Source organism: Lichenostomus cassidix, chromosome 2 (genome assembly GCF_008360975.1).
Source record: "Lichenostomus cassidix isolate B80296 chromosome 2, HeHo_3.0, whole genome shotgun sequence".
Classification (NCBI taxonomy): domain Eukaryota; kingdom Metazoa; phylum Chordata; class Aves; order Passeriformes; family Meliphagidae; genus Lichenostomus; species Lichenostomus cassidix.
The window spans coordinates 28238657-28266469 of NC_139482.1; the positions used below are offsets into that span (position 1 = coordinate 28238657).

The 27813-nt window shown below is 34.8% G+C and overlaps 1 protein-coding gene across 8 annotated transcripts in view; it reads right to left on the bottom strand.

Moving 5' to 3' along the window:
- Window positions 1-27813, bottom strand: part of DGKB (diacylglycerol kinase beta) — a 455069-nt gene that overhangs the window by 192940 nt on the left and 234316 nt on the right. For 6 of the 8 annotated variants that reach the window (XM_085050831.1, XM_085050830.1, XM_085050829.1 and 3 more), the window contains 5 exons: window positions 25774-25806; window positions 22015-22131; window positions 16925-16998; window positions 9787-9861; window positions 1855-1940 (listed from right to left, as the gene is read on the bottom strand). In XM_085050831.1, the coding sequence (XP_084906957.1) occupies window positions 1855-1940; window positions 9787-9861; window positions 16925-16998; window positions 22015-22131; window positions 25774-25806 (385 nt within the window). The remainder of the gene's footprint in view (window positions 1-1854; window positions 1941-9786; window positions 9862-16924; window positions 16999-22014; window positions 22132-25773; window positions 25807-27813) is intronic. The other 2 variants (XM_085050835.1, XM_085050834.1) reach the window with 1 other exon arrangement.

Sequence of the window (27813 nt, forward strand, 5' to 3'; positions counted from 1 at the left end):
TTTTTACCTGTGTTACCAAATTTGTGTTAAACTGTGTATTTACCTGGATTTGTGTCTACACCTGAGCACCATTACCGAGAAGTCCTTGGAACTAACACCAGCGCTTAGATGGGTTTGCCTGTCAGGAACTAAACCTGCTATTCAAAGGGAGAATTGACCTATCTGATCAAGTCTTTAAGTAGCAATTTTGTATTTATTCAGTAGTGTTTTGAAATGAATGAAATTATGGCGTTTTTCAGTCTTTACTGGTATTTTTGTAGCATTTTAAGCCCAAGAATCTCTGTTCAAAATCCAATGAGAAAACCCCTGTCAAGAAATACAGCCTTTCTGAAAGGTGGACTATATGTTTCAAATATATAATTTATTAAATTTCCCGGTTAATGTGAATGAATAGTGTGTCTCATTTAAAAGTTATACTTAATTAATCAAATGGTTATTTTGTTTACAGAATTACACACAATTATCAGCAATAATTACCAGGAGTTTATCTATGCAATAGATGTAGCAGGGACGTGGATATTTATCAATAATATAGAAAGATTTAACATTCATATAACCACTGTAATGGAAATCTGTAAGACAGTGTAATATTAAATTGAATAATTTAAAAAAAGTTTAAGTTTCAAACTGATGAGAATTATTTTTTTCCTTTTGTTTATTTTTTCTTTCCGTTTTTTTTTTTTTTAGTTTCTTAAAAAAAGAAAAGCTCTTTATATATCAGGATATCAGGGAAGACCAAATTAGAAAGTGTCTAGAAACAGGTGTATTGTTAAACTTTAGATGCTAAAATGCTTTTCCTCCCCAAAAGGTAGCATTGAAAAAATATTTTCTGCACCTATGAAAAAAGATGGCTCCTGGATGCCCCAAGAAATTTCTTAGTTCCATGCCACAAAAAAAGCTGCAGAAGATGGTGTGTTACTGAAAGAGAAAGTAAGTGCCTGACATTTTAGACCTTATGAAAAAAGTCTCATGACGACACAATTAGCAGCTGCAAAACTTTGTTTCTTCCAAGTTTAGGCAATGCACTTGATATTTATGTACAATAATTTATGACTCTGAAGGCTATTTGAGAGTTACAATCAGTAACTTGCATCTGCAAACTGACTTTTTTCCAACCAAGATTAGAAATATGCCTTTGTTATCATTCCTTCATGACATCAGTTTTACTTTTCAGTGAACTTTTAAAGGTGTTCTGGTCCCCCACAAAGCACACACTTTTAAACACTGGATAAAATTTCAGTTGAGTTTTTGACCTCTCTTGATTCACTTCCTAATTTCTACTGTCCCACATGCCCACTATTTTTCTCTACAGCCTAATATCAAATAAATGATCATGGAATGTGGAAGATATTGTCCTTAATAATCTTTGAGGAGTTTAAGTCTGTCGTAGCTTGACTTCTGGGCCTTCCTTGTGATTTGTACGGTGGACTTTACAGACAAGTGACTGAAAGAACTCCAAAACTGAATTATCTCTTAACACATTATCTCCATTATGGGATAATAGAGTATAAACAAAAATATGGTAACTAAAAGAAAGCAAGTGAGCTAAATTAAATTGTATTAAAATTATCAAGTTACATTTTATTCAGTTGGGGAATAGACTTCGAACTGAAATTAAGATAGATTAATTCAAATTTCAGGAAATCCAGAAACACTGAATTTGACTAGAGATTTTAAATAACTTTTGCAATTTGAGTACCCTTAAAAATAATCATGTCCCAAACTAACACATTTTAAAAATTTAAATGGACAAGCTGTTGTTTGAAATAGTTCTATCCATGCACTGGTATATAAGGAAGACCATTAAAACGAAAACCATGAGGCAAGCAAAACTGTGGAAAAGCTATAGATTACCTATGCAATCCAAAATCCAGCCTACTGTTCCATCTCCACCGCAAGCTAGTACTCTGAACTCAGCAACATCTCGGAAAAAATTTAGCCTAAAAAGAGTAAATGAAGATACCTAATTATGATCAATATAATTGTGCATTATGTAAACATTTTATGGCTTAAGACATTTCATTTAATAGTAAATAGCAAGAGACCACTTAAAAATCACTTCTGCTTCTGTATTCATTTTTAGACAAGTACAATCCAATATTATTATTAATAGTATAATCTGAAAAATTTCAAACAACATTTATTCAAGGGTTATTATGGCACACTAACACTAGAGAAAGGTTGGACGTGGAAGGTAGTCCAATCTTTGTCTCACTTCAAATCTTGTTTGAAACTATTGTCAGAAAACATTATCTGTTCACCTAGTTGTAAATGGATTCCAGGTAGTATCTCAAGACAGAAAAGTCTAAGTTGTCTAAATGTATTAGCCATAACATTTATTTGTGAAGTTCTTTCAATAAAGCTATATGAAAATTTCATATTTCTGGTAGTTCACTGGTACATATTAAGCTGAACACTGTGTGGTTGGTAAAAACAACTTTGTGCCATGGTTTAATACAAAATGAGAAAGCATCAGATTGAAGGCACATATTCCATCATCCTAAAACCCCTATTTTAAAAGCAAAATATCTTTGGTAATATTTTCCTGGCTATTTCTGCTTCCATATCCGTCAAGTGAGCATGTCCACCTCCTTATCCACTTCATTCTATAACAATCTTGTATAATGCTGAAAAGTGAGGATACATTAAACTATGCTAAGGTGCAATAATTTTAATTTTAAAGCATCATTTCAGGATAGTTTTTGACATATGCTGAGTCCTTACACATAAACTGTGAATAGACAAAAAACTTCCAGTAACTTTGTTGTATTACTATACATGTATGTGTATGCACATTCACATATATTCTATTAATTTGTGTTACACATATCTGAGTGGATATTCTATATTCTAGTGAACAGATCTGATTTTCAGTTTGCAATCTTCTAATAAATGCACAACTTAGACGTTTTGCACAAATTCTTGAATAAAAATAAATACAGACAATAGCTTGCAAGGTTTTAATTCCAACTGTTTCCCATATGAGATTTTAGTGCTGCAGGGAGAATGGAGTTCCTGTCCTTAGAAAGCTTTAAAATTCTTTTGGACCTCTTGATAAAATCAAGAACATATGAAAAAATAAAGAGTGAAAGAGCAAGCATGGGAGAAGGAAATGAAAAACACAATGACCAAAAATATTATGGAATACATAGAAGATGAGAGGACAACTTCTTGTTCTATTAGTTTTTTTACCAGAATTTCAATTTTAGCCAAGTTGTGTAGAATTAAGCCCATCACATGTCCCACTCCCTGTAATTTTCTTTGCTCAGAAGAACTCTGAAGCAATTTCAAGTGCAAATATAATGCCTGAAGGATGCTTACTCGCCCTGTATTAAAGCCTGCCTTGCCCTTCCTTCTTCCATTCCTTTTACATTCTACTTCACACATCTGCAGAAGAAGAGCTGTAGGATCTCCTGTGATCCAAAATGTCATGTCCCAAACCTGACTGGCTACTTGTGGAAACACATCTTCTCCAAAGCACATGGGCTGAAAGATCCTCTGCTGGAAGTCACCTCCTGCTACTGCAAGAGCAGGCACTGAGATGTTTCTGGCCCACAGGGGTCCATTGTCCATCCCATCACAAGGCCTGGCACTGAGACAAATGTCTCCTGCCACCAGGATTCCCACTTCAACCCAAGGTGTTGCGTTTGCAGAAAGTTACCACGTTTAATTCTATTGCTTCCTATACTGAGGGTATCTCAGTTTAATTTAAAGTCAAATTATAGCCCAGAGGTGATGGCAGGGTACTGATTTCTGCAAATATTTAAGCATTCCTACCTCATGTAGCAGATGTGATAAAGAAAGTCTGGAAAAAAAAGAACTGACCAAAACAACACCACAAGTACAGGGTTGATGTTAGCATTAATCCAGACCAGCAGAATACAGACCTAAACCTCTGTCTCTTTTTATAAACAAGCTTCTTCACCACATGGCTATCAAATGTTCTTTTTGTTGTGACTGTATACTTAATCTTCACCAAAAAAGAATAACTTCCAAAAAAGAGGGGGACTGAAAAATCTGGCAAAACCATATTAGCAAAAACATTTTCAATAAGATTCATTTGTATTTCCCTTCAAGCATTTTAAATTCACAGACAGTGAATTTTCTAAGCAAAGTACAGCATTTAATTCCCATAACTTTTTATAAATATAAAAATATAACACACAAAATACATAAAAATAATGTATAATATAAGTTACACGGTATATTTGCATCTATAAATGCAGTGTATATAAATATACTATAGCAGATATAAATATTTATAAAATCAAATTAATTTATAAAATTAAATATAGTTATATAATTATATATGTAAATAAATCTTATTCATTGAATTAGAATGTGCAGCCTGCATTAGGAGTTGAGAAGAGAACACAGTTTTCTGTTTTATAAGGTTTCATTCAGACTCAGTAAGTGTTCCAATTGTAAAGAAAGAATTTGACAGATTTCTTTATAGATCTTTAGGGAGAAATTCAGTATGCTTACCAAGAAAACTGTACTCAATTAGTATTTTAATAGCACCTGTTACTTTTTATCTACCATTTTTGACATAGTATGAAAATAACAATTTTAAAAAAACCTGCTGGAGAAGAATTTAGTAGAAGTGGTTTAAAGCAAAACTGAAAGAAATGGAAGTAATTTTAAAGATTTTGTACAATGTTACCCCAAGTGAAAAGACCAGGCCAGAAAATTTAATCCTGTTTTCTAGAAAAAAAATTCAAAACAGAAAATTATTAACACCTGCCTATTTTCATTTTATTTTGCCAGAAACAAGGATTCAAAGGCAATTTTTGAGTTTCTACTGATAAATCAGTAATTTCCACCTGAAAGGGGGAAACTGTTTCAGATACCTATATTACTCTAATTCAGTTTTTCATAATCACCTAATCAAATCCATAGGCATGCATGGAATCTATTTATAAATGAAATACCAGAACTAGAGGATGTAACTATTTGACTTTGAATCATGCAATTAATTGATTTATGCACAGGTAGCACACACATACAGATTCTTATAGAACAGTTTAAGGAAACACCTGAAGTATTTCTTTAATTTATTTAACTCATTTAATTTACTAGAGTAAAACTGAAGTTTTACTTTACATTCAGAAAACATGAATTGCATATTTTCCATCTAGTTACCTGCACATAACCTTTCCTCTTATAGCCAAAAGCAGTGCACTATGCAGAATTTCAGCTGTTCAGCCACACAAGGTGTCATAACAACAGCAATGCATGAAACCATTCAGCATTCTTCTTCACTAACAGTGGAAGCATAATTTAAGACTGTCTACAGCCCAAGCAAAGAACAATCCACTAGTGGATCTCAGGATAGGTATCAGGTGCCACCACACATGTCACACAGATGTCATAGAAGCAAAATATTGTTAAACAGCTGCTTAAAATGCATCTCTAAACTCAGGACGTAAGTTTCACATGTGAAGACTTGGTGAATTCTAAGTACTACTGATTTGTGGTGTAAAAAAATAATTTTTATCATTAGAGTACAATCAACCTACCATTGCTGGCTTTGGCACTCTTTGGCAAAAAATGCAATTCTTCCAAGAAAATATGCACCAGATTCACTATTTTGTTCAGAAGAAAATAACTACACAGTTATTATCTTCTAAAATTATTCTTGGTGGATATATATTCCCAGAATACTATGGGTATTGCAAATGTCCAACAGGAAAGAAAAGCTCTAGCTGTCAATTCAAATAATTAATGAAAATAGTGTAACTTTCAAAACAGGCCTATTGCTTTATGAAGGTATAAAGGCCCAGGTGCTGCAGATTCCCAACTAAATTACAGTGCAAGTGGTAGGGATTCAGTTTTGCTGTCTTGGGCATCTTTTAAGTGGGCAGAATTTAAGATTTAGAAAGGCCTGTTGAAGCAGACTTGCAGATAGAATTTAAAAAATAGATGCTCTCCAAATTAAATTATTATGGAAGTTACAAAGAAATACAACTTTTGTGGATATAATTTCTATTATAGAGTATAAAAAGAACATAAATTAGACATTTTAAATAATAGAACTTTAGGGAACAGAGGCCTTTTCAGAGGGACAAAGCCTTTGTGAAACGCTGACCTCTCTACAGAGTCCTGCGGCTCTGTGGCTCGACTGCTATTCATTCTGCTATTATTTACCTCTCTGTGAGGTGAACAATAACTGAATTTCAGATTCTTCAAGATCATTAAATCCACAATAACAGTTGTTGTCAGAAGTAGAAGACTCCTATAGAGATATAACAACCAAAGAGGGAAACTCTTTTCACGGCTAAAAACACAGGTGCTAGGCACAAATTACACAATGCATCAGCCCAGCAATTTTCACGTCACTGTGTTAACTGTGGCAGTCTCTAACTGTGGAGTACTTTTATGCCTCTGTTCAGCTGCAGAGCTTACAGGGTTTTTCCAGCTCACTCGTATACCTCTCCTGCCAATTAAAGAATGTCTAAACCATTAATTACTATACCCATATTTCAAGTGCACTGCTGCCCTTTGGCTTAGAGCTTCTTGATTTTCAGGCCTTGCAGCAGATGAGTCTGCACTACTGGAAAGGAATCAGTGCAAGAGTCACTGCCATGAGGTTTACTTGCATCATGTACATATTTTCATACAGACTATGTACATCATGTCTTGATATAAACTGCTCCAAAAGCCCTAGTGTAGACAGGCAAAGAAGCTACAAGAAATGCCTTTGCTGCTGTTCCTGCACTTCTCCATCTACCATCCCACCTATTATAAAAGAAGGTGACACATCTACTTCAGTAATTGCACATTCAGAAAGCAATACTAAAATTCATTGTCAACTTGTTAAAAATATTTTTATGTTGACCTGCTATATGCCAGCATAGTTATAGAAAAAATACACAATAAATGGTACTAGGAAAGGTGGGGCTTTTTGGGGGCGAGTTGAGGGTTGTGTTTTGGTTTGGGGTATTTTTTGTTGTTGTTGTTATTTTGGAGTCCTTTATTCCAACACATTTCTGTGCAAGAACATGGTTATCCCCCTAAAGAGAAAGAACAACAGCCATAGCAATTGAGCTGCTGACCATTAAAAGAACCCCCAAACCAGCAGTTTCACAGTCCCCCTAAGATTTACAATTTTATTAGTCTTCTAGTTCTCTTGTCATCCTCTCTGCTATTTGAAGAGGGGAGTGTTGACAAAAATGAACTGGAAATACCAATTCATGTCAGCCACAGATGTTTGGAACTCAAGTTGGAAAAGTTGTGAATCTTATCTTCTTGTTTGATGACAGCAGCCCAGGAGAAAAACACCATCAGAAATTAAAAACATTAAATTATGGGTTAAAGCAGACAGGTTGGCTCTACCAAAAAAATGCAAATTCTTAGCTAACACTATAAACATTCTCTAGGTTGAGTAAACATGTCTGAAAATAGTATTTGAAAGAAAAAAAAAATCTCAAAATAGGCTCAACTAAAGTGTACTACAATAATCATAAATGTTTTAAAATAAATATACATTATGTTTATTCTTTGCTACTAAATAACTTATGGGGATTAAGAAAACACTTTTGTTTTCTCTGTGCTGTGCAATACCCAAATGTGTTCCATTTTGATCTAAATTTCACATATGACAACATTAACTAAACATAACATTTTGATTGACAATCCATTATAACTGGCATTACAGAGATGGATGAATGAGTGGACAGATGGATGGATGGGCAGGTTGCATTAGGCAATTCAGCCCTCGCAGAAAATGAAACAAGTACTGGTAAATGAAATACCAGAGTTTATTCAACTTCTCACTTAAGGGAAAAATTATATGCAGCCTACAAAGTATTGCCAGGGGCAAAAAGTGATGGCAGGAGATAAACTGGAAATTTAGGATTATTCATTTCTGTGAAATGAATAAAAAATATACCAAAACAAGCAGTGCCTGTTTGAAAATTAATTATAAGTTTCTTCAAAGTGACTCTGAAGTAAAACTACTTAGATTCCTAAAAGAAAGAGAAAATGAAAACATTTTCTAAAAAACACTGTCCTGGTTCAAAAGACTAATGTTTAAATTGCTTCAGCGAAGGGTTTCAGCTTGAACTTAACACTGCCCTCTTGTGCTTCTGCCTTAAAATGCACTTTCCTTCACATCGCAAGATACATGAAAACTGAGTCACTAATGGAAGAAATGCAGCCCCAGATTTTTTTTTTAAGTTCTATAAAATAAGATTACTTTGAACAAAGATATTTCAGTTGTTTTAAAAATCTTCACGTCAGTCTATACCATGGCATTTCAATAATACAGTATGTAAAAGAGTATTGGTTACTAGTTTTATCTCAGTTAATTCTTCTAGTCTACTTACGCTCTGAACCAAGTAGTTAAATTTTCCATATGTGTCATGACTAGCATAAAATCAACAAATATTATTTGATTAATAAAAACAGCACTAGCATTCAGGCACAAGACATTTACAGGCATGAAAGAAATCATGCATGTCATTATCTCCATTTTTTGAGCTGGTTTTGCACCATTCAGCATGTTAACATTAGCCATACTGCAGTGTACAGTATCTTAACTTCTAAAAGGATTGAGCCCAATACACTTTTCATTTTCATCAATGTTACACACATCTCAAGTCTAATACAATAAATAGCTTACAGGGCATAGTTTGAAGAGAGAATAGCTTCCTGTACACTCAGCCTTAAACTCAGAAATACTGGCAGAAAAAGTGAGAGCATACTTTTCAGTAATATAAATGTGAAAACTGAAATATAACTTTGCAAGGCCCAAATCCCGTAAGTTTCCACCTTCATCTTCTTTTCCTCCAACTTCAAAGCAAAAAAAAGCCTAAACAAATAAAAACTGAAAAGGCCAAAGAAAAAGTATTCAAACACCAGTATAAACTTAATGCCAGTGAACATATATCTCCTAATATCCTTCTGCAACTCTTTTCACTGATGCAAAATTTCATGTATCAGTGACATAAGTAAATAGCACCCAGTATATACCTAATAAAACGGAGAGCAGATACTCAGTGCTGCTCTGTCTTATTTTCTCCTACCAAAGCACATGGTACTTAAAAAGGAGACAATATCAGGTGGCAAAGGTTGGTATTTGATACACTGTAATTCTCCTGTCTTCACATGACTGCAAATTAACAAGAAGCACTCCAAGCAAGGACTGTCATGCCAGCTGGTTCAGAGAACACTTCAGTCCACAAAAAAAGTCACTGCCAGCATAATCTAGTCTGGCCAGTCCTTTTCCAAATGCTACATTTTCGAGATTATGTAATCGATGAGGAGTGTGCAGTCACCATATTCTGACATAACATCATAACAATCCATAACTGACACATACAAGGAAATAAATATAAATATAAATATAAATAATATAAATATATACACACAGACCAGGTACACACATTACAAACAGATGTGCACGTGCACATATGTGTTTATGTAAAAAGAATGGATGCCAGGAGAGAAAAGGGATGGAGGCAGGTCAATGTTTGAGGCCACTGATATCTGTAACACAGAAGTAAACCCCAAGAACTTCGGTTGCTGATATGGCAGTTAAAGCTGCAAATAGAATTAAATTTATCCCAGCGTTCTTATAGAATAATGCATGGTTTTCAGTAAATCATATGAGACATAGCTTTATTTGCACATGTAAACAAATAATACCTATACATTTTTCCAGCCATTCAGAGAACTACAGTGTTGATACATTCCAAACATGCTATATGTACTTCAGTCTGTTCATTTGATTATGTAGCATTTTATTAAATGAGTTCCTGGTAATAATATTAACTGTAGACTTACCCTGGCATTGGTCCATTTCCAGAAAGACTATAAACTTGACGAGGATTTAAAAGGTACTGAAATTTCCTGTAAATTCTGAAGAAGTAAAAGAGACAAGGAGAAAATATTTACTAACATGTTTGGAAGTTTTTTAAAACCTTTCAAATGAAAGCATTAAAGAAGTTAGCACATACTATAATTATTTGAACTGCAGGATCTCATTTATACAAAATATCAATTCCTGAACACAGTAATTATAATTCATACATAGAGTGTATTGTGGGGTATAAAGTTGAGACAGAAGTGCTACAAGCTATTTATAATTCAAATGCTGTGTATAGTCAGAAACAAAACAGGATAAAGAGGTATAATGACACAAGAAAAGGTGAGTCAAGAAAGCATTTCATCATATTGATTTGAATTAAAGTAACTCTATGGAGTTTGAAAAGGAGAGATTTCTTCTTGAAATTTATTGCTAACACAGAATTACAAGTATAATTAACTGTAAAAGCTTACTGGCTTTTCCACCCACCAAAAATGTCCCCATGGGCAGAAAAACATTCTGACAGAGCAAACCTATATTCAACTACATTTTCTCAGGATTAAATTTGAATGGGAATAAGATGAAAAAGATTTGAAGCCATTGTTTTACTGAATTACACTTATTTTGAAATTATCTGAACAACAGCAAGCAATTTATTGATACAGCAAGACAAGTATTGCCCTATCCCACAAGGGACCCCATTTGCTGTCCAATCCTCAGCAATTATTTCTTCAAAACTGTAAATTTAGAAATTTGAGTTTATTTGTCCTAAAAGAGTGACAGAGATTTTGTTTCTTCATTACAAATATTAGAAATGTAATTTTCTACATTGACTAGAATGTGGTAGCTGATTCTTCTCTCACCGAGAAAAAAGCAAGCACACAGAAGAGCTGGAGCTCAGAATGAATACACATATACCTGGGATCTATGGCAATAGTTTAAATTCTAAACTCATGTTTCTTGTTTTTAATTTCTTGTTTTTAATTTCAATGTTTCTGTCCTTAAGATAATTAATATTTTAATGTTTTTTTAAGAAAGCATTTATTTTTCACTGACATACTCCTTCCTTTCTTTATAATGGCTTAAATAAAATAAAGCGTAATAAGAGCTGAATTTTAGGTTTAAATGTCCACGTTTTCAAATACAGCACAATAAAACTGTCTAGACACAATCTATGTGCACATTCAGGGATTTTTTTTTCCATCTTTTTTTCTTGATAGCAATGCATAATTTATCAGGGTAGCTGGAAGAGAAGTGTGTAAAAATACTGAATACAAACAAATTCATAATTATCTCTAAAATTGCCGAATTGGAACATTTTCTTAACTTCTCAATTATTTAGAGATATCAGCTTCATACAGCATTTTATTCAAGCACACTCACAAATTCTATTCCTGATTCTACTCCTGACAGAACAGGTCAATATGAGATGACTAATTTCATTTCACAAGTATGCACACATCATTGTCAATGGCTGTGACGATGATTAAATCAGACTTTTGACAATGGATTTACAGCATAATATATATATTCCTGTTTTACAAATGTAAAATGAGAGTTTTCCAGTTAGTATATGTGATTTGCTTCTCAGAGACATGTAGGATTTAATCTGGTCAAAGGTGATGCTATTTGTCTATCTGACCATAAGAAGTTCATGAACAGTATTTTTACAAAGGCCCAAAGGTCTCAGAGTTATTTTCCTGAAGTTTGGTGCTATAAAACACAGTAGCCATTATGTACACTCTGAATGCTGCTGTCAAGGAACAGTGAAATGTCTAAAAGCCTTCTTGATAAAGAGGAGGCTAGGTTTCTCTACTCAGAGCCCAAGTCCAACAGCATTAATGAAGAGACTGCACTGAATCCTACTTGACTCAGTGCATACCATTCCCAGGTACCAGCTGAACACCAGTGCCAGCTAGTCACTCTAGAATGACTCACTGCAAACGACACATCAAACTTTAAGTTATTAAACACCTTTATACATTCTAGACTGTGTAAAGTTCATAAATCGATGGCTCATTCCATTCTGAAGAAAAAAGCTGGAAACTGTCTAGAAATGTTTGCCTTCACACTGAGCTGCACCCAGACCTCACAGGGTGACACGTGGAAACTGAGGAAATGGACAGTAACACAGCCTTCCAGTTTTACATCTGCAGTACCAAAGAGTGACACTGACAGGGCTCTGAATGTCTTGCTTCCCCATGTCAGGAAAGAATTGTATGTGGTTTTCATGGGACTGGAGATTTGTGCTGACAAGGCCATAAGGTGGTGTGGTGAGAAATGCCCCAAAAGACATTTTTGTGATGGAATGCAATTTCATGAACAAAGACAGTTTATGAAACTACCACTTGTCAACAAACAACTGTGCATCTGTAACTCTTTTTGGGGTTACTCTGTGATATGGAAAACTAAAGAGATTCAATTTAAACTACAAATACAGAGAAGTTTCTTCATTGTCATTTTTCCTTTCCCAATAATTCATGTCCATGATCTCATATAAACCTCAAAATATTTTGTCAGCGTAACTGAGGAGGCAGAAAATTAACACAGGAGTGGCCAAAGGAGTTGGCACCATCTTTAAACAGCTCAGCTACTGAAGACAATACTTTTAAGTGTACGTTGGGCTGAGTTAGACTGAGCTGTCTTCTGCAGGAGAGAGAAAATAAATGGACAGAAACTCATTGGCAATTCAAAACTGGCAATAAAGTTTACTACACAGTGGAAATAGCTGGCACGGCAAAGCCTTCTGCCACAACGGGGGGACACATCTTCAGTCATCTGGGGGCTATTCAAGGTGTGGTTAGTATAGGCTTAATTTAACCCTAATGTGAGACAAGGAAAAAGCCAAGGACTCCACCCCAAAATTAAAAAATTCTAGCAATCTTCTCTCCCAGACATCAATATCTGAAAAAGATAATTTGAAACAGCTTTTACCTTTTTCTCTCAATGCTAAATGAAAGCTCAGAAAGCCAGATTAGTCAGAGATGAGGGGAGGGAAGAGCTACTATGAACCAAAGTTATTTGAAAAGAGCAAAGGTTAAAAATATCATCAACCTGTATTGCACAGACACTGAACGTGGAGTCAGCAGGAAACGTCAGTGTACGGAAGCTGATCTCCAGTGCATCCAACAGCACATTTGTCAAGGAAACAATGGTGTAAACTCACCTGCTGGTCAGGCAAATACACTGGAAAACGGGGAAGTGGAAATCAAAGTAATGAGTATGGCAAAACAACAGCATGATTTAGAAGGATTCTTATGTGAGGAAACATTACCCTTAACAACAGCCCTTAGAAGCACTACATGCTCATTTTATATTGGTTCTGTTGAAAGAAACTATTTTGTCAATGGTGTATTAAATATACACATTCCATTCACGGCTTGCTAAAAACTGTTGCCTTAATTAATCAGATAATAAATGCAGACATCCCAAACTGATAGCCCTAAAATGAAATAGATGTCCTACATCTTTTTTTTAAGAAATTAACTGCACTTGTCCATTCCATGCACAATCACTGAAAACATGTTACAGTGTGATACAGCCTGAGGAATTCACTTGCCTGGGTTTGATTAACTTCTATTCAGCCTCATGCTCAGTTAAAATCCATTTCAGGTATGTGAAAGCCTTAAATTCATCAAATTTAATTCTATTTTTCTACTTTCTGCTTAATAAACAGTGACTTACATTTGTGTCCTATTATAAACGTATATATTGTCTATTAAACAAAATTCAAGTCCAAAGAACTGTAAATACACTTGAGTTTCACATGATGGGCAATCATTAACCTCTTAATTGAGAAAAAAATATAATTGGGCTATTGTCATAATTCTTTATTTTGCAATTATATCTGAAAGTCATAGCATTTGTCTTTAAAACAGAAACCTATTCAGAAAGAACATTCTATTTACCACTACACATTCTGAAAAATTGAATTGCTAACACAATGGAAGCTTCAAGATGTATCGATAAGACATGGTTGTAGAGAACATATTTTTGTGTTCTGAATGCACTTTTTCTACATATCCTTGTTTCCCACCATCCCCCGTCCCCGTTTTAACATTCTAAAACTAAAGTACCTAAAAACTTTTTTACCTTTAAGTGATTCTCAGTTCTTTTCTTTTGTATTTGAGAGCTTTGAAAAAAGTTACAAAATACAAAAGGAAATTACAGTGTATTACTGGGGGTATGCATATATTCGACTGGTTTTCAGTTGGATGCGTAAACTCTTTCCAAGAATGAGGGCAATTAAATGGGCTGGGTTACCATATGGCAAGGCATGAAATCTCATATGGGGAACTGTGGGAACACTGGAGTCTTGACAGTCTGCAGTAACCTTTCTGTGTTCAATGAAAGTCAATTAGAAATCTTAATTTCATTCATCATGACCTCTAAATACAGAGAATCCTAAGTAAAGACTGAGGAATAGTTTTTAGTAAAAGGTTTTCTTAATCTGAATGAATTAAGATAATGAAATTTTAATCTCTAAGAATTAGAAGGTTTGGGGTTTGATTTGCTTTCTTGTTTTCCTCTCGCTGCTGTGGGAATCTATCTTACTTCTGTTACAGCATATCCTCTAGTCCCACCCTCTCAGCACCTGACCAGATTAACAAATTACTATAATCAAAAAGCCTGACTTGAATGCCATTTACTTAAGAGTTGGACTCGATGATCCTTGTGAGTCCCTTCCAACTCAGAATAATCGGTGAATCACCATAACTGTGCATTTTGCGAAGTAATTTATGTCTTGAAATGCCCTGTGATTTTACTTTCCACAACATATAACTGCCACAAAATTGGAGGGTAGGGAATATATATTGGAATCGTCTCTTTCTGGTTACTGACTGTTATGCAGACAGATAAAACCCAGGAAAACTAAAAAAAAAGTTCAATGTTATTTCTCCTGAGAATGTTTTCATCACTTAGATAGAATATTCAAACTAATATGCACTCTTAACATCCTTATTTTATATTTTTGCTACTGGCATTCATATGAAACATTAACACCTAAAAAATGGAGGGCAAACCCCTTCTCACTAAATAGCCTATATATGGACTTTTTTTAACCTTTTTGAATCTGGCTTTAGATCTATTGTCTCCTGATGGTGAATGACCTGAGATATGTTTACATGACTGTGCAGCTGACCTTTTGATGTGCTTCTCTTAAAACAGAAATACTGAGTGTGACCTTGACACATTAGTGTGCAATTTAACATTTTGTGTGTGTGTGGTATCAAAGCCAATTTGAGAGGTTCTTAGACTTCACTATACTCAGCTGCTGGTACCTGCCCTCACACTGTACTCTTAATTATGTAATGACACTTGTGGATAATGGGGCTAGTGAATTAAGTGTGTAAAGGGCATTCCTTTATAAAATTCAAATAATTCCTGTGATCTGTTTGGCCTCAGTAACAGTTTCATTGACATAAACTGAGAAGTGTTAGACTATCACATGAAGGGGAATAGGAGCTTGAGACGGGGACCAGATTTTAAACTTGCTTTTACCCTGGAGAATATCTAACATGAAATGACATCCCTAATGCATTAAGACCACTCGGATAGTAACACTTGAGACCAATTATGACCTGGGAACTGAAAGCTGTGAAACAGCATTTCATTAAATTGTTTCTAGACTATAACTAACTATATGAGTGCAGCTCTGTAACCTGCCTCTCACCTACATAATTGCAGCCTGGATCTCTGATCTACTCACCTCATGTCAGCACTATAAAAAAGTCAAGCTGAGTGCTAGTGCAGATTATCTTCCACAAGACCCCTGACTGCGCAGCAGACCAGGGCTCCCTCACACTGCTGCTGCGGCTGAAACGTGAAAACTCAGGATGGCTCACATTGTGTTTCTCCAATTGCAAAGGCATGTGCTTGAAACAGTTCAGAACTAATCTTTTAGATCATTAACTGCCTTTGGCACACCTAGCTGATATCTAGGTGTACCAGTCCAGGGATTACACAGATCTCAAGTGATAAACTGTTCTCTCAGAGGCTTTCAAATACAGTTTTGGTTAAACGCTCCTCAGCTCTAAGAATTACCATAACAACTACTGTGCAGGATTTTGTCCCCTTTGACAGTTTATATTTAGGGGCACAGGAAGATGTGATCTAAGGGAAGAAGTGTGGAGGAGGTACAGAAAGCTGACCCACTTATAGTTAATCTGTTTAGTTCCAAGCTTTAGAATCACACTGGATCCCTTTTTGTGCTTCTGATTACCCATATCACCAGTGCCCACAGGTGTCACCTTCAGCCAGATCCTGGCCAAAAGACAGTAATCTTTTCAAGACTTGAATGAGAAGTTACAGCACTGACAGGGTAAACTAGGCTATAAAATTTTAGGAATTTATGTGGTGATCAAAAATGGCCATATTGTTAGCCTTTGTGATTCTAAAACGTGCTCTGAAAACTCTGTTCAGGGGGTAACAAATTGAACATTCCTGCCTGAGTTTGAAGGACTAAGTAGGAGAAGAATGCTCCTTACCTCTACTTTATCAGGCCTCTGATACATTAACACTTAAACTAAAAAATTCAGACATTATTAATTTAAATCAATGTAATTACTGACATATGTACAATTAAGATGTCTTTAAGTTTGTGTGATTGGACTCTAATACCTTGACTAGACTTTCAGAATGCTTCCTATCTGCAGAAATCAAAATGTTTATTTGAAGGAAATCTTATGAAGAGGCTTGAGAGCCTCTACTACTGAGCTTTTAAAAAGCAAATCACACATTAGAAAATGGAATATTGCTTCTAACTTAAACTACTGGCCTGCCTGTATAATCATTATATGTATTAAAAGAAAACTGTTTGGATTTCAAAGTTTTAATACAAGATAGAGCAACTCATACCTTCATGCAAATCGCACAAACCCATGCACTGAATATAGCTACTTTTTTTATTTGAAACAGAACTATTCTATACAATTAACTCTAGTTTTTAACTGGAGAATTTATAGGTACAGGGATATAGGATGTTCAATTGTGAGGAATAACAATATAAAATTTTGGACTTTTTCCTCATGTATAAACTTTTAAAATTAATTTTTAAACACATCACAGACCAGAATCAAGAAAGAGATAAAAAAAAAAAAAAAATAAAACCCTTACCTTTCTCCTTGTTTCCCACCACTTTTAGGATTCACAAAAACTAAAAGTGGATGAGTGCCTGGAACTGGAGTGATCTAAAAGAAGGGAATAACACAGCCACTCATTAATGCTGTGTGTTGCATTCATTTTTTCCTATAGTAGACAGAAAACAAAAAGCTTAATGCAAACTCTATGTTATGCTATTTAACCCATCTGGAAGCAATACCATCATTTCCAATAATCCTCACTTCATTAATTTGCCAGAAATTGCAAGTGACTTCTCTTTTAATGCTGTCTGTTTTACAGCTGTGTTGCATACATGCATACATAACCTATCTCTCTCTCTCTCTATATATATATGTGTGTGTGTGTATATATATAGGTGTATATATATATATACACACACTCTACTGATGGATATATATATATATCCATCAGTAGAGAAGAAAACTTTAAATGCAAGTAATGCATGACTTATTCTGACAGTAATTTTCTAGGGGAAAAAGAGCTTAAAAGAAACTGTATTTTGGAGTGAGAAATTATACTATTATATACCAGGAAGGTCAACTACAGTTATATGGAATACTGAACTTAACAGTTTTGGTTTTTTAAATTATGGCAATAATTACTGCAATATTTGATATGATATGAAATCAGATAGTTTTTTTAAATGTGGCAACCATAATATTAAGGAGTTGCTTTAAACACCTGGGAAAGCTGAAAAAGGTAGAAGAGAAACTATATAGAAGAGTAAGTCCGAGGAAAAGAATGTTTAGGACAAGGAAGGAAACAATTACTTCTACCATTATTTTTTTAAAATTCTTTTGTGTATGGAAAGTTTTATATGTTCACATTAACATTTTGCTTTACAAACACCTTCATTCTAAGTAATAGTCTTAGTCTGTATTTTCAGATTCTCTGAGGTCTGTGTGTCCATTGCCTTTAGTCCATAGACTGGAACACAAAAAAATTACATCAGATGATCTGTAATACAGGTTTTTAAACCATGCAGCTAGACTATTCATATTTAAAAGTATCACTTTTAGACATATATAAATTCCAGAATGTTGGAAAGCATATCAAGAGCTCAAAGTAAACATCTCCAAAGTCATGCACTAACAACTTAAGTGATTAAGCTTAGATCACCCATGTTTTGAAATGATATATTGAAAGACCTTGCTCTAAATCCTTACTCATAATTCCTAAAAAAACAAAATCTGAAGATTTCATAAAGTTTAATTTAAGGCAGAACCTGAGAAAAATCTGAAATAAGGAGTTTTACAGACATATGCATATAATCCTATAGGCATCTAAAAGCACTTTTCTTTTAGTAGGAAATTTTAAGCACTAGTGTGTCAACTCCATTCATGATTTCACAAAAATTAGAATCAAATCTGTTCCATTGCAGTAAAAAAAAAAAAAAAAAAAAAAAAGGGAGAGAAAACTCCACAAACTCAGTAGTATTAAGCTTAGCATAAAACCAGCTTAGTATCACCTGGCGCAGTGAAGTGCTGTGTGTTGAAACATACATCAAATTGCAGAATACCGTGAAGTTTGTCATATATTTAATTTTTACCTACTGTTTCAATCAATTTTATTTATTTAGCCAATTCCCATGATGTTTGTTCCTGTGAACTAAGTGTAAACCAATGGTGCTCATTGTGACAGAGATGGAATACCTACTGAAATCCCTTAGGACGCAGGTTAATTAATGAGACTCATCCTAAGGTTATACATGATCTATTACTTCCTCTAATTAGAAATAATAATCCTGATCATTATGCTGGTTAGCTAGAAAGAAGCAAGATGAATGTGCTTAACTATGATTAATTGTCTTTAAGTCGTGCAGACCTCCACTGCCACTAAGTTATCAGCTCACTCTGTCTGATGGAAGGAAGGTTTGGTCTGGATATTTTTCTCAACAAAAGCTAAGTGATGGACTTATTTCTATTCCAAATCTTTTATTTCAAGACTCACCAGTATTATTACAAGTAGGAGGTTTTGGATCATCAAAAAAAAAAAAAAATTAAAAAAATCTACTAACTATTCTGTATTCCACTTGGTTCCAAAATAAATTTTAATTAATTTTTTACAGTTCTACCAAATTAGTTTTCCAGATAACATAAGGTATTTTTATATAATAAAATGCAACTAAAGATTTAGACTAAATTAGTGAACATTTTCAAGCCCCAATCTAGCACTATTTAAAGGCAATCTTCATGACGTTATAGGACAAGTGACAAAGTAAAAAGAAAAAAGTGGTGGAGCACTCATATATAGTTTCACCCATCTTGAAAACAGAGGTCTAACAGCATGAAGGTCTTTGATTTGTTACTTTGGAACTTACATCATAAATGCAATTAACACACTGATTAAGTTCCCTGAAAAAAAATCCTTGCTTACTGAAGATCTTGTTAAAATGAGGCAATGCCAGCAGAATTAGAGTATTAGAAACAGAGTAGCATGCCAGATATGGGAGAATTAGAGTAGTATACTTTGATCAGTTACAGAATGTTTTCTCCAGACCATCTCTGGGCAAAATACTAACATTAATTACCGGTTATATTTATGGCATCTTACGTATTTGTGAGAATAGTTGAAAAACTACACAATCTGTGATCTAAAAAAAGCCCTGATATTCTCATTGATCCCATCCTTTCAGTAGGATAGCCCTCAAGGTCCACTCAGACTTCACAACAGTCAGGTTATCATTATTAATGCCAATGACAAATTTATTATTTGATGCTAAGATGGATTTCTGCCACTCAAAAGCAATTTAATCCATCAGTGAAAAACAAAGACCACAGTATAATCAGCAAATTAGGGCCATCACTGCAGAATTATTTCTCATGTTATCACCATGATTGCCAGTACTGTATCATGCATTACATTACAAATGTGTCCTTACAGAACACCAAGCACTTCAAAAACACCTCAAATCTATTCAATAATAACTCCACCATCTTCATCCCCACTCTATTTTTCTCCATCTCTAGCAGTAATAAAGAAAATCAAGGATGAATCCCAGGAATTTGATTCATCTTGCAAAGAGAAGATAAAACACAAGTTTTGGATCACACTTTAAAAATTTACAGGAAATCTTACAACCTGAAAACAGAACATATTATAAATAAGGTTGTGTGTTGAAGAGTGAATGGTGCTAGAAGTTATTTTGAATAGACCAAGCACTACATCCTAGGCATGGTATCATGAGTGGGAAACAGAGACTTGAAAAATACCTGAAAACAAACCATAAGCATAAGCAATCTAATGCTTAGAGTAAACACAAAATTCATAATGATGCATGATGCTGCAACCAAAAGGCGATGCCAAAGATGATCCTCTATCTAGGATACTTTGGCTGACTGAGGTTGCGTGGATACCACCCAAAAGCTAGAAAACAGTGTGTTTCCTTTAGCACAAACTTATTAATCACACTGTGACTGAATAGACAGAACTTGCGCTTTCTTTCAATTAAGAATCTAGTTTTTCTGCTTCATGTTTTGTCACAGATGATCTGAATAGCAATGCAGCCTGAGAAAATTCTAAGTACAGAAAGAGATTCTTAAAAGCAATGGATAACAATTGCTGCAATGTCCAACTATAGCAGCAATGGAGCAGCCATGTGACTGGATAGGTTTTAGGGTTTGTTTTTTGGGTTTTGTCTGGATTCTTTTTTCCCTTCTTTGGGCTGTCATAACCAGAATGTTTGACTAAACTAAAAAGACAAAACAATACCAAAAACCTTCCTATCCTGACACAATAAGATGAAATAATTATGAGTCATAAAGTAATGAAATATGGTAACGAAAACTTTTTACTGAAGCTCAATTGCAACATATCAAATGATAGAGAGAACAGACAACTATGTATATTAAATGATTATCAAATTGTTATCATGATAATATAACTCCTGAGGAAATAAAGCAGCAGCATCCTGCATATGGACATTGATTTCACTCAAAACTACTCATATATCAAGGGAAAGAAGTCAGCAGTTCAGGCAGAAATTCTGGCATGCCTCTAAGTCACTGCGCTTAAATAACATTAGCTCATCACACACATGAGTTTTTCTTTCAAGTAGAAAATCTTCCATTGTTATTATGGATATTGCTAGTAATGAAAACACGTTGCTTCTCTCCACTCTTAATGCTGGTATGGCAAATACCCTACTATGAAATACTTGGACACATAATATCCTTGGAGTTTACTCTATCCATTAACAGGTCCAAATGAGAATAGTGAACAGTTATCAAGACAGACTTAGATTACTAATGTAAATTTACATAACATTGCATGACAGATATCAAAATAAACTAGTTCAGCTTCACCTCACGAGAGAAGTGTTTTAGAGCTAGTCTTCCCTCCCCCTTAATGTCCTAGGAAATCCTAACAATCACATGAGAAGCAGATGTGTACCACAGGATCCCTGAACCAACGGAAGAATTTACCTATTGCATTTTTAAATATGCCAAAGTGAAATATTAGAAGAGTAAATGTGTGTCCTAGGTTGCAATATAGATGTAGTTAAGTATTCTATTACCACCAGCTGTGGGCCGTTAGCTGCTATCACCTGCTAATGACCCACTCCGGATGACAGGCAATGGGCCATCCCTTAGCTGTTACCAGCTGCTAATGACCCACCCCGCATGACAGGCAATGGGCCATCAGGGACCCACCGTGTGACTCATAGACTTATCTCGTCCCATTGTGGGATGCTCTGCCCAGGAGGGAGGAACCAGGTGTTTCCACGTGAATATAACCTAGCCTTAGAACTGCCTGAGCTAGCCCTGTCTACTGGGTTCCCAGAGGACCAGAGCTACCACTGATCTTCAGCTGGAGACTAGACCTTCACAGGATCACCGCTTCAACTGGACTACTTCAGTTAGACTGCTACCACCACCCTAACAGGGTGTTAAGTTGTATCTGACTTTGTCAGTGCTTTTCTTTGTATTATTTCACTTATTTTTAATTTCAGTCTTGACTTGTGATCTCCCACTGGTTTGATTTCAAACCAACACAATGTGTATGCCACTTTAAACATTTCTCACTCTATCATTGTCTTCCTTCCTAAAATCATCTGCTTAATATTAAAATAAAAATAATCACACCTGAAGGCCTTGCCCATCTACGGTGACAGAGTTTGCTCTTTGCATTTTGTTCCGTTCTCCCAGTTTGTTCATTTGCTGAGGGCAACTCTTTTCCTTTTTCACTGTTGCCTGTCTTTCCTTGAAAAGAGAAAAGGAGAAAAGGGAACATTTTAACACATTATATAATGCAACACAACTGTAATGGAGATTGTACCTCTACAAAGTTGTTTCTTGACTAGCGAGTAATGTCAGACTGCTTTAATGAAAATGAGATCTCAGTCAAGTTAATACACAATGTCTGGCCACTTCACATAACATCTATCTATGTGCCTGGACATTCCATAATGACTAGGCAATAGATGGATGAAAAGTGTGCAGTCACAACACAAATTAATGCAATGATGTGAAAAGATAATCTGACATTACCGGGGTGCCATTCTGAAACTTGAAAGCCAATCATACAATATACTTGATTGTTTAATATGCACAACTGATATGAGATCAGTACTTTTTCAAAATTTCATCCTGACTAACAAAGGTTGGATGATTCAGAGTACTTTACCACTTTGGAAAAATATACCTGGTCTAAAAGTACCATAATCAATTGGCTGAATAGCTTTTTATAAAACATGTATTTTGTATCTGAAGGAAAGAAGAATCTACATCAGATTCTAAGCTGTTGTCAAAGTTTGATGCTAATACACAGCACAATGAGATGGTTATTTGAAAAACTCAGAATCCTATCACTGAAATAATATTTTCAACTGTTTTTAGGCCACTTCAGAGAACTATGTATGGACAAAAAGTATTCTCATTCTTTGTATCTCATTCATTCTATTTATAAACTGCACCCAGCATGTCCTTTTAGGTTGTCCAAAAATGCTCCATAAATTAAGACAGCAGATGTTTATCAAAGAGAATCAGTTTCTCCAATCCCAACTGCATCCCAGCCACTTTCCTCACTTCACAAGTGAAAGTAGGCTTTTAACTAGTCAAGGGAATGGGCTGGCACAAAGCTGCTGCACTAGAGAGGAGCATGAAGGACATTGTTGCACCCCCTGCAACTGCATTCAGCAAGAAGTTCATTAAATGTTACCATTTAAGTTCCATACCAGGCCAAACCCATCTCTGTGCTACACCTGATAAAGCCTTAGGGACTGGAGCAGCAATTAATCCATGAAACTCTTTCAGGAGCAGTTTTTACTGGTAAGAGGCACTGACACAGATTCTGTCAGGAAGAGAGCAACTCCCAGCTTAATAGAGTCTCTTCTAACACAGATGTGGACCCTGACTGTTTGGTACCATCTTTAGTTTCTTTAACTGAGACTGACAGAGTCTCAGTCTAGTCTAGATGCTATGAGTGGTCCAGGTCATCCATGGGCTACTTTGGGAAGCCAGGTGCTTGGGGGAACTGTCACAATCTGACCATACTTTGTATAAAAGGACTGACAAACCTATGCCACAGGAAAAAAACAACCAGGGGAGTCTGCACAACTATCTGCATGCAGTGAGATTCCCTAGAGGTTAGTTAATGGAGCTCTTGGATGCTTTGAGTAAGTTGATTGGTGCAAGACAAGGTTCAAGACTCTAGACTGCAACGTCATTGCTTTAAAGAGAAAACATTAGAAGCAATTGGAGCTATTCACCTCAACCTTAATCTCAGAAACAAAAACACTTCATATCACTGCCTAAGAAATCACCAACTCTGCACTTGTTTGTTTGATTATTTTTTCAGAAAGTTGAGCTAGGATGAAGCATCCAAAGAGAATACAATTTTTGAACTAACACAAAACATTTTGCACAATGGTATTGGTTACTGCCAAGTAAGATACTTCAGTATGAAGGAAGCTTCACACTTCACTGCATATTTAAGAAGTTGCTTCAAGGTTTTGAACAATTTTGAGAATAACCACCCTTAAATGTAACCACCTTTTGTAAAAAGGAAGCATACCATTCTAAACAGGATTTTACATTGTGGCCAAATCTGGCTCACGAATACTGCAATATCTTCAAAAATCAAATCAGATGCCAGTAAAGCAGAGAAAAAGCTAGTAAAATTTGTGATTTCTAACCAAAATCACAGTGGAGTGCAAATTTTAAAAGGTCTAGGAAAATCTGAAGCTAAAGGACACATTAATGATAATTCAAAGAAAAAGCTGACAGAGAGTAACAGATTCAGCACATTGAGTTTGTGCATTTAGAGAGGTTAAAAAAAATGTCCAAAAGAGGCCTCCTTATAATGTGTGGCACTAAAAATCTTCCTCCGTATACCATGCTACTATTTAGAGGAAAAGTATTTATACACTGCTGAGACTTCTGTCCAAACCCACAGTTACTAATGACTCAAGTAAAAATGCAGTAACAATTACCTAAAGGAAAGTTTTGGATATTGGGGGGATACAAATAGGAGCATGATACAAACAGTACCAAATACCCTCAGCAGGCCTTAGTCCTATGACTCCTTAAGAGCATTCCTTCTCCAATTTGTATTTTCTGTCCCATAAGCAAAATCATTGCTTGACTCACAAAGACACCACAAGACTTGGTCATTTATCTCACATAACATAAAGGAAAAGGTATATCCACGATCCAGTGTTGTCTAGAGTGTTAATATGATCAAAGATAGACATCTAATCTCATTAACATTGAAACTTGGCTTTCTTCACGGATGATTTTTGATGTAAAAGTAAAGTATTTCATATCACCTATCTTATATGAGTATGATACCACAACACATGTGGCCATGTCTACTAGTAGTGGTCTGTGAAGCATTTCTGAAGAAGTTTACAGGAGATTCTAGATTTCCTGGAATTATATATCCTATAATATTTAGGTATGTGTCACACTAGTGAGGATCTGACTTAGTTTGTATGACATAACGTGATAAATTGTATCACAATTCTAACGAATAAATCTGTTAATGAAACACAAAAAGATTTAGCACTTCATTAAAAAAAAATTTAAAATATTTTTGTAAAGATCCTTTCTTTTATACATGAAATATCAGTTGTGCCTGATCTAGAATATCTTCATTTTGGAAACTACAACATTACTGAGATATCAGAGAGTGTCCAGAAATAAACAACATAATTTTTCAATGAGATAAAAACATAAGGAGATAGGAATGGATAACAGCCTAAAAATTCCAATAATGTTAAGAAAAATTTCACATGCATTTATAAAATGGTTTTATAAAATGCAAAAAATTATCTTTCAAGGTAAGAAATATTTCTGTAACAGTTGTGCTATTTTTTATATGTTGCTAAACAAAGCATAAAAAATGATAAATGTACCTGTGAACCACTTTGTTTAGTGAACATGCATGAGGTTGATAGAGATACTGAATACAGATTTTAGATGCTATTGTACATTTTGATGGCTCAAAGAATTAAGCTTTTTGTTCTTTTGTTATGCGCCAGAGCATAATACCTTCCAAAATAGTACTTACTGCAACAAAAATTTTTTCCACCCATTTTTTGCACTTCCCATGTCTTATTTTCTACTTTGAATTCCCACTTAGAAGTCAATATTCATTATCTGGAGCTCCTAACATTCAGAACTACTCCAGAGAGATCACTGCCAGGTAAGAACTACTCAATTGCATCTATCCCATATTCCAAATAAGAAAATAATTGATAAGACAGGACTTTCCAAATAATAACCCAGAATATCATCTCTAGATTTTTAGTTCAGCCCCAAAATGCACTTCATAGCAGGAAGAATGTACAATATCATGATCTGTCAGTACTCGTGCGCTCATGGATGCCTCCCGCTACGCACCTCAGGGAGCAAACCTCCTAAAGTGGGAAGCGTCTGTTGGAAAAAGAGAATGTTAGGCTGCAACACCAAACAGCTGGGATGGTAAAGGGCATGGACAGAGTGTTCACAAGGAATGTTACCTTGCAGCAGTCGTACTTAACAACAATGTACAGGGTACTTTTTTGCACTTTTGCACAAGTGCATTTTCCTGATGTTTTGGCTGTCATATTATATAATTTATACTCTGGAAAGAATGTGTGGGATCATTTTAACACCTGCTAACAATAGTAGGAAACCTGAAGACTTCATTCTTTTGAATAGCAAAAAGAGATAGTTGATGCCTGGAGAGTTATTTTTATTTTATCTTCCAAGTCTTTGAATCCTCATCCAAATCAAGAAATCTTGTTTAAAAAGCCTTCTTCTACAATTAACAAGCTATATATCATTAATCCTCAAAAACTGCTTACATTATTACATAGGTAGAATCTTTACTTTTACACAAAACACTAGCATTTAGAAATATCATACACTGTCATAGCTGTTAGCACTAAACAGATGAATAGTGACTAAAAGCTTACTAAAGAGCTATCTCTTTACATTTTACCAGCTCACACAGAAACCAAACCTAATGAAGCAAAAATTCCTTTTTCTCAACTTGCCTTTTAATCAATAATTGCAAATATATTTTTCTGGATTATTTCCTACACAAGATTATTTAAATCAGTGTAACTCATAACATGAAACAATTTACTTATACATTATATAGGACTTCAAAGTCATTAGTGAATGCTTAATACATTACACAGTTTTGCCAGGTGACTATTAGAAACTTGAGATTACTTCTGTATGATAATTTCTTATTTTATAATATATATTTTCAGATGAAGCATATACCCTATTTGGGCATGGGGTTGTGTAATGAGAGAACTGTAATTTTATCTTACAATGCATAAACCAAAACAGCTATTTGAAAAAAAATCTTATTCTAGAACTCCAAAACTTGAACGTAAAAGATACTGATCAAAGGAATTTGATCACAGAAGATCAGATGGAATGCATGAAATACCATGTAAAGATATCCTCAAATGTTTGCAAGATGAAGGCTGTGGAAGTTTAACGATGTGACTTAAATGCCAAACTGATGCTTTGGGGGCTTTTTTAAGGAAATTGAAGGAAGGTTGCTCCATGATTCCTTACAGCTATTTTGTTTAATAACATGGGAATCTTTAAGGATATAATAATAACAATAACAATAGATTCTTGTTAATATTACAATAGGTACTCCTAGACTGTAATTTTGTAAACTTTTATGGCGTTCAAGACCCTGCTTAAAAAAAATCCCATTCCATTCAATTTCTGTCCATAATTATACAATAACCAAAGAGAAATAAAGATTCAAAAATCCTGAAAACTAAAAAAACCCACATCACCACTACACAAGAACCATGGGGGCCAATCTATCTATAATATCTATTAGATATCACATCCAAGAAACTGTGATTCAGATGAGCTAAAATATCTTGAAATTTTTTTAATATATTCTGCACATTTCCAGCTCTAACTCTGTGTACATACTAATCAAAAGAGCCAATATTAGAACACCACATCCTGCTGTCTTGAAAGCTCATAGAGCTGTAGCACAATATCCAGCTCTACATCCCTAGACAGAAGCTAAAAGTCATCCAGTGGACAAGATTATCAAACAATTCTCAGAAAATATACTGTCTCAATGAGCTGCACATGCCCATACTACAAGGGAAAAGTTAAAGCTTCTAATTAATTTGAGAGCTATCTTGAGAAAAGCATTTGCAGTGAAGGGAAGAAAAAAAAAAAAAAGAAAAGAAAAAAATCACATTAGGTCAATCAGAAGGAAGCATTTTCTCACTCATAACACTGGTAGCCAAAATAGATGCAACAAGATAAGGCTGCAATGTTATGCCATTTAAGAATAACTTCTAAAACTGCTGACTGTTCCTTCTTCTGAATAAGGAATCATTATGTGATAACTTCATAAATATACTGTGTGCTGCTTTTTTAGTTTGTCTAAAGAAAAAGGTGAAG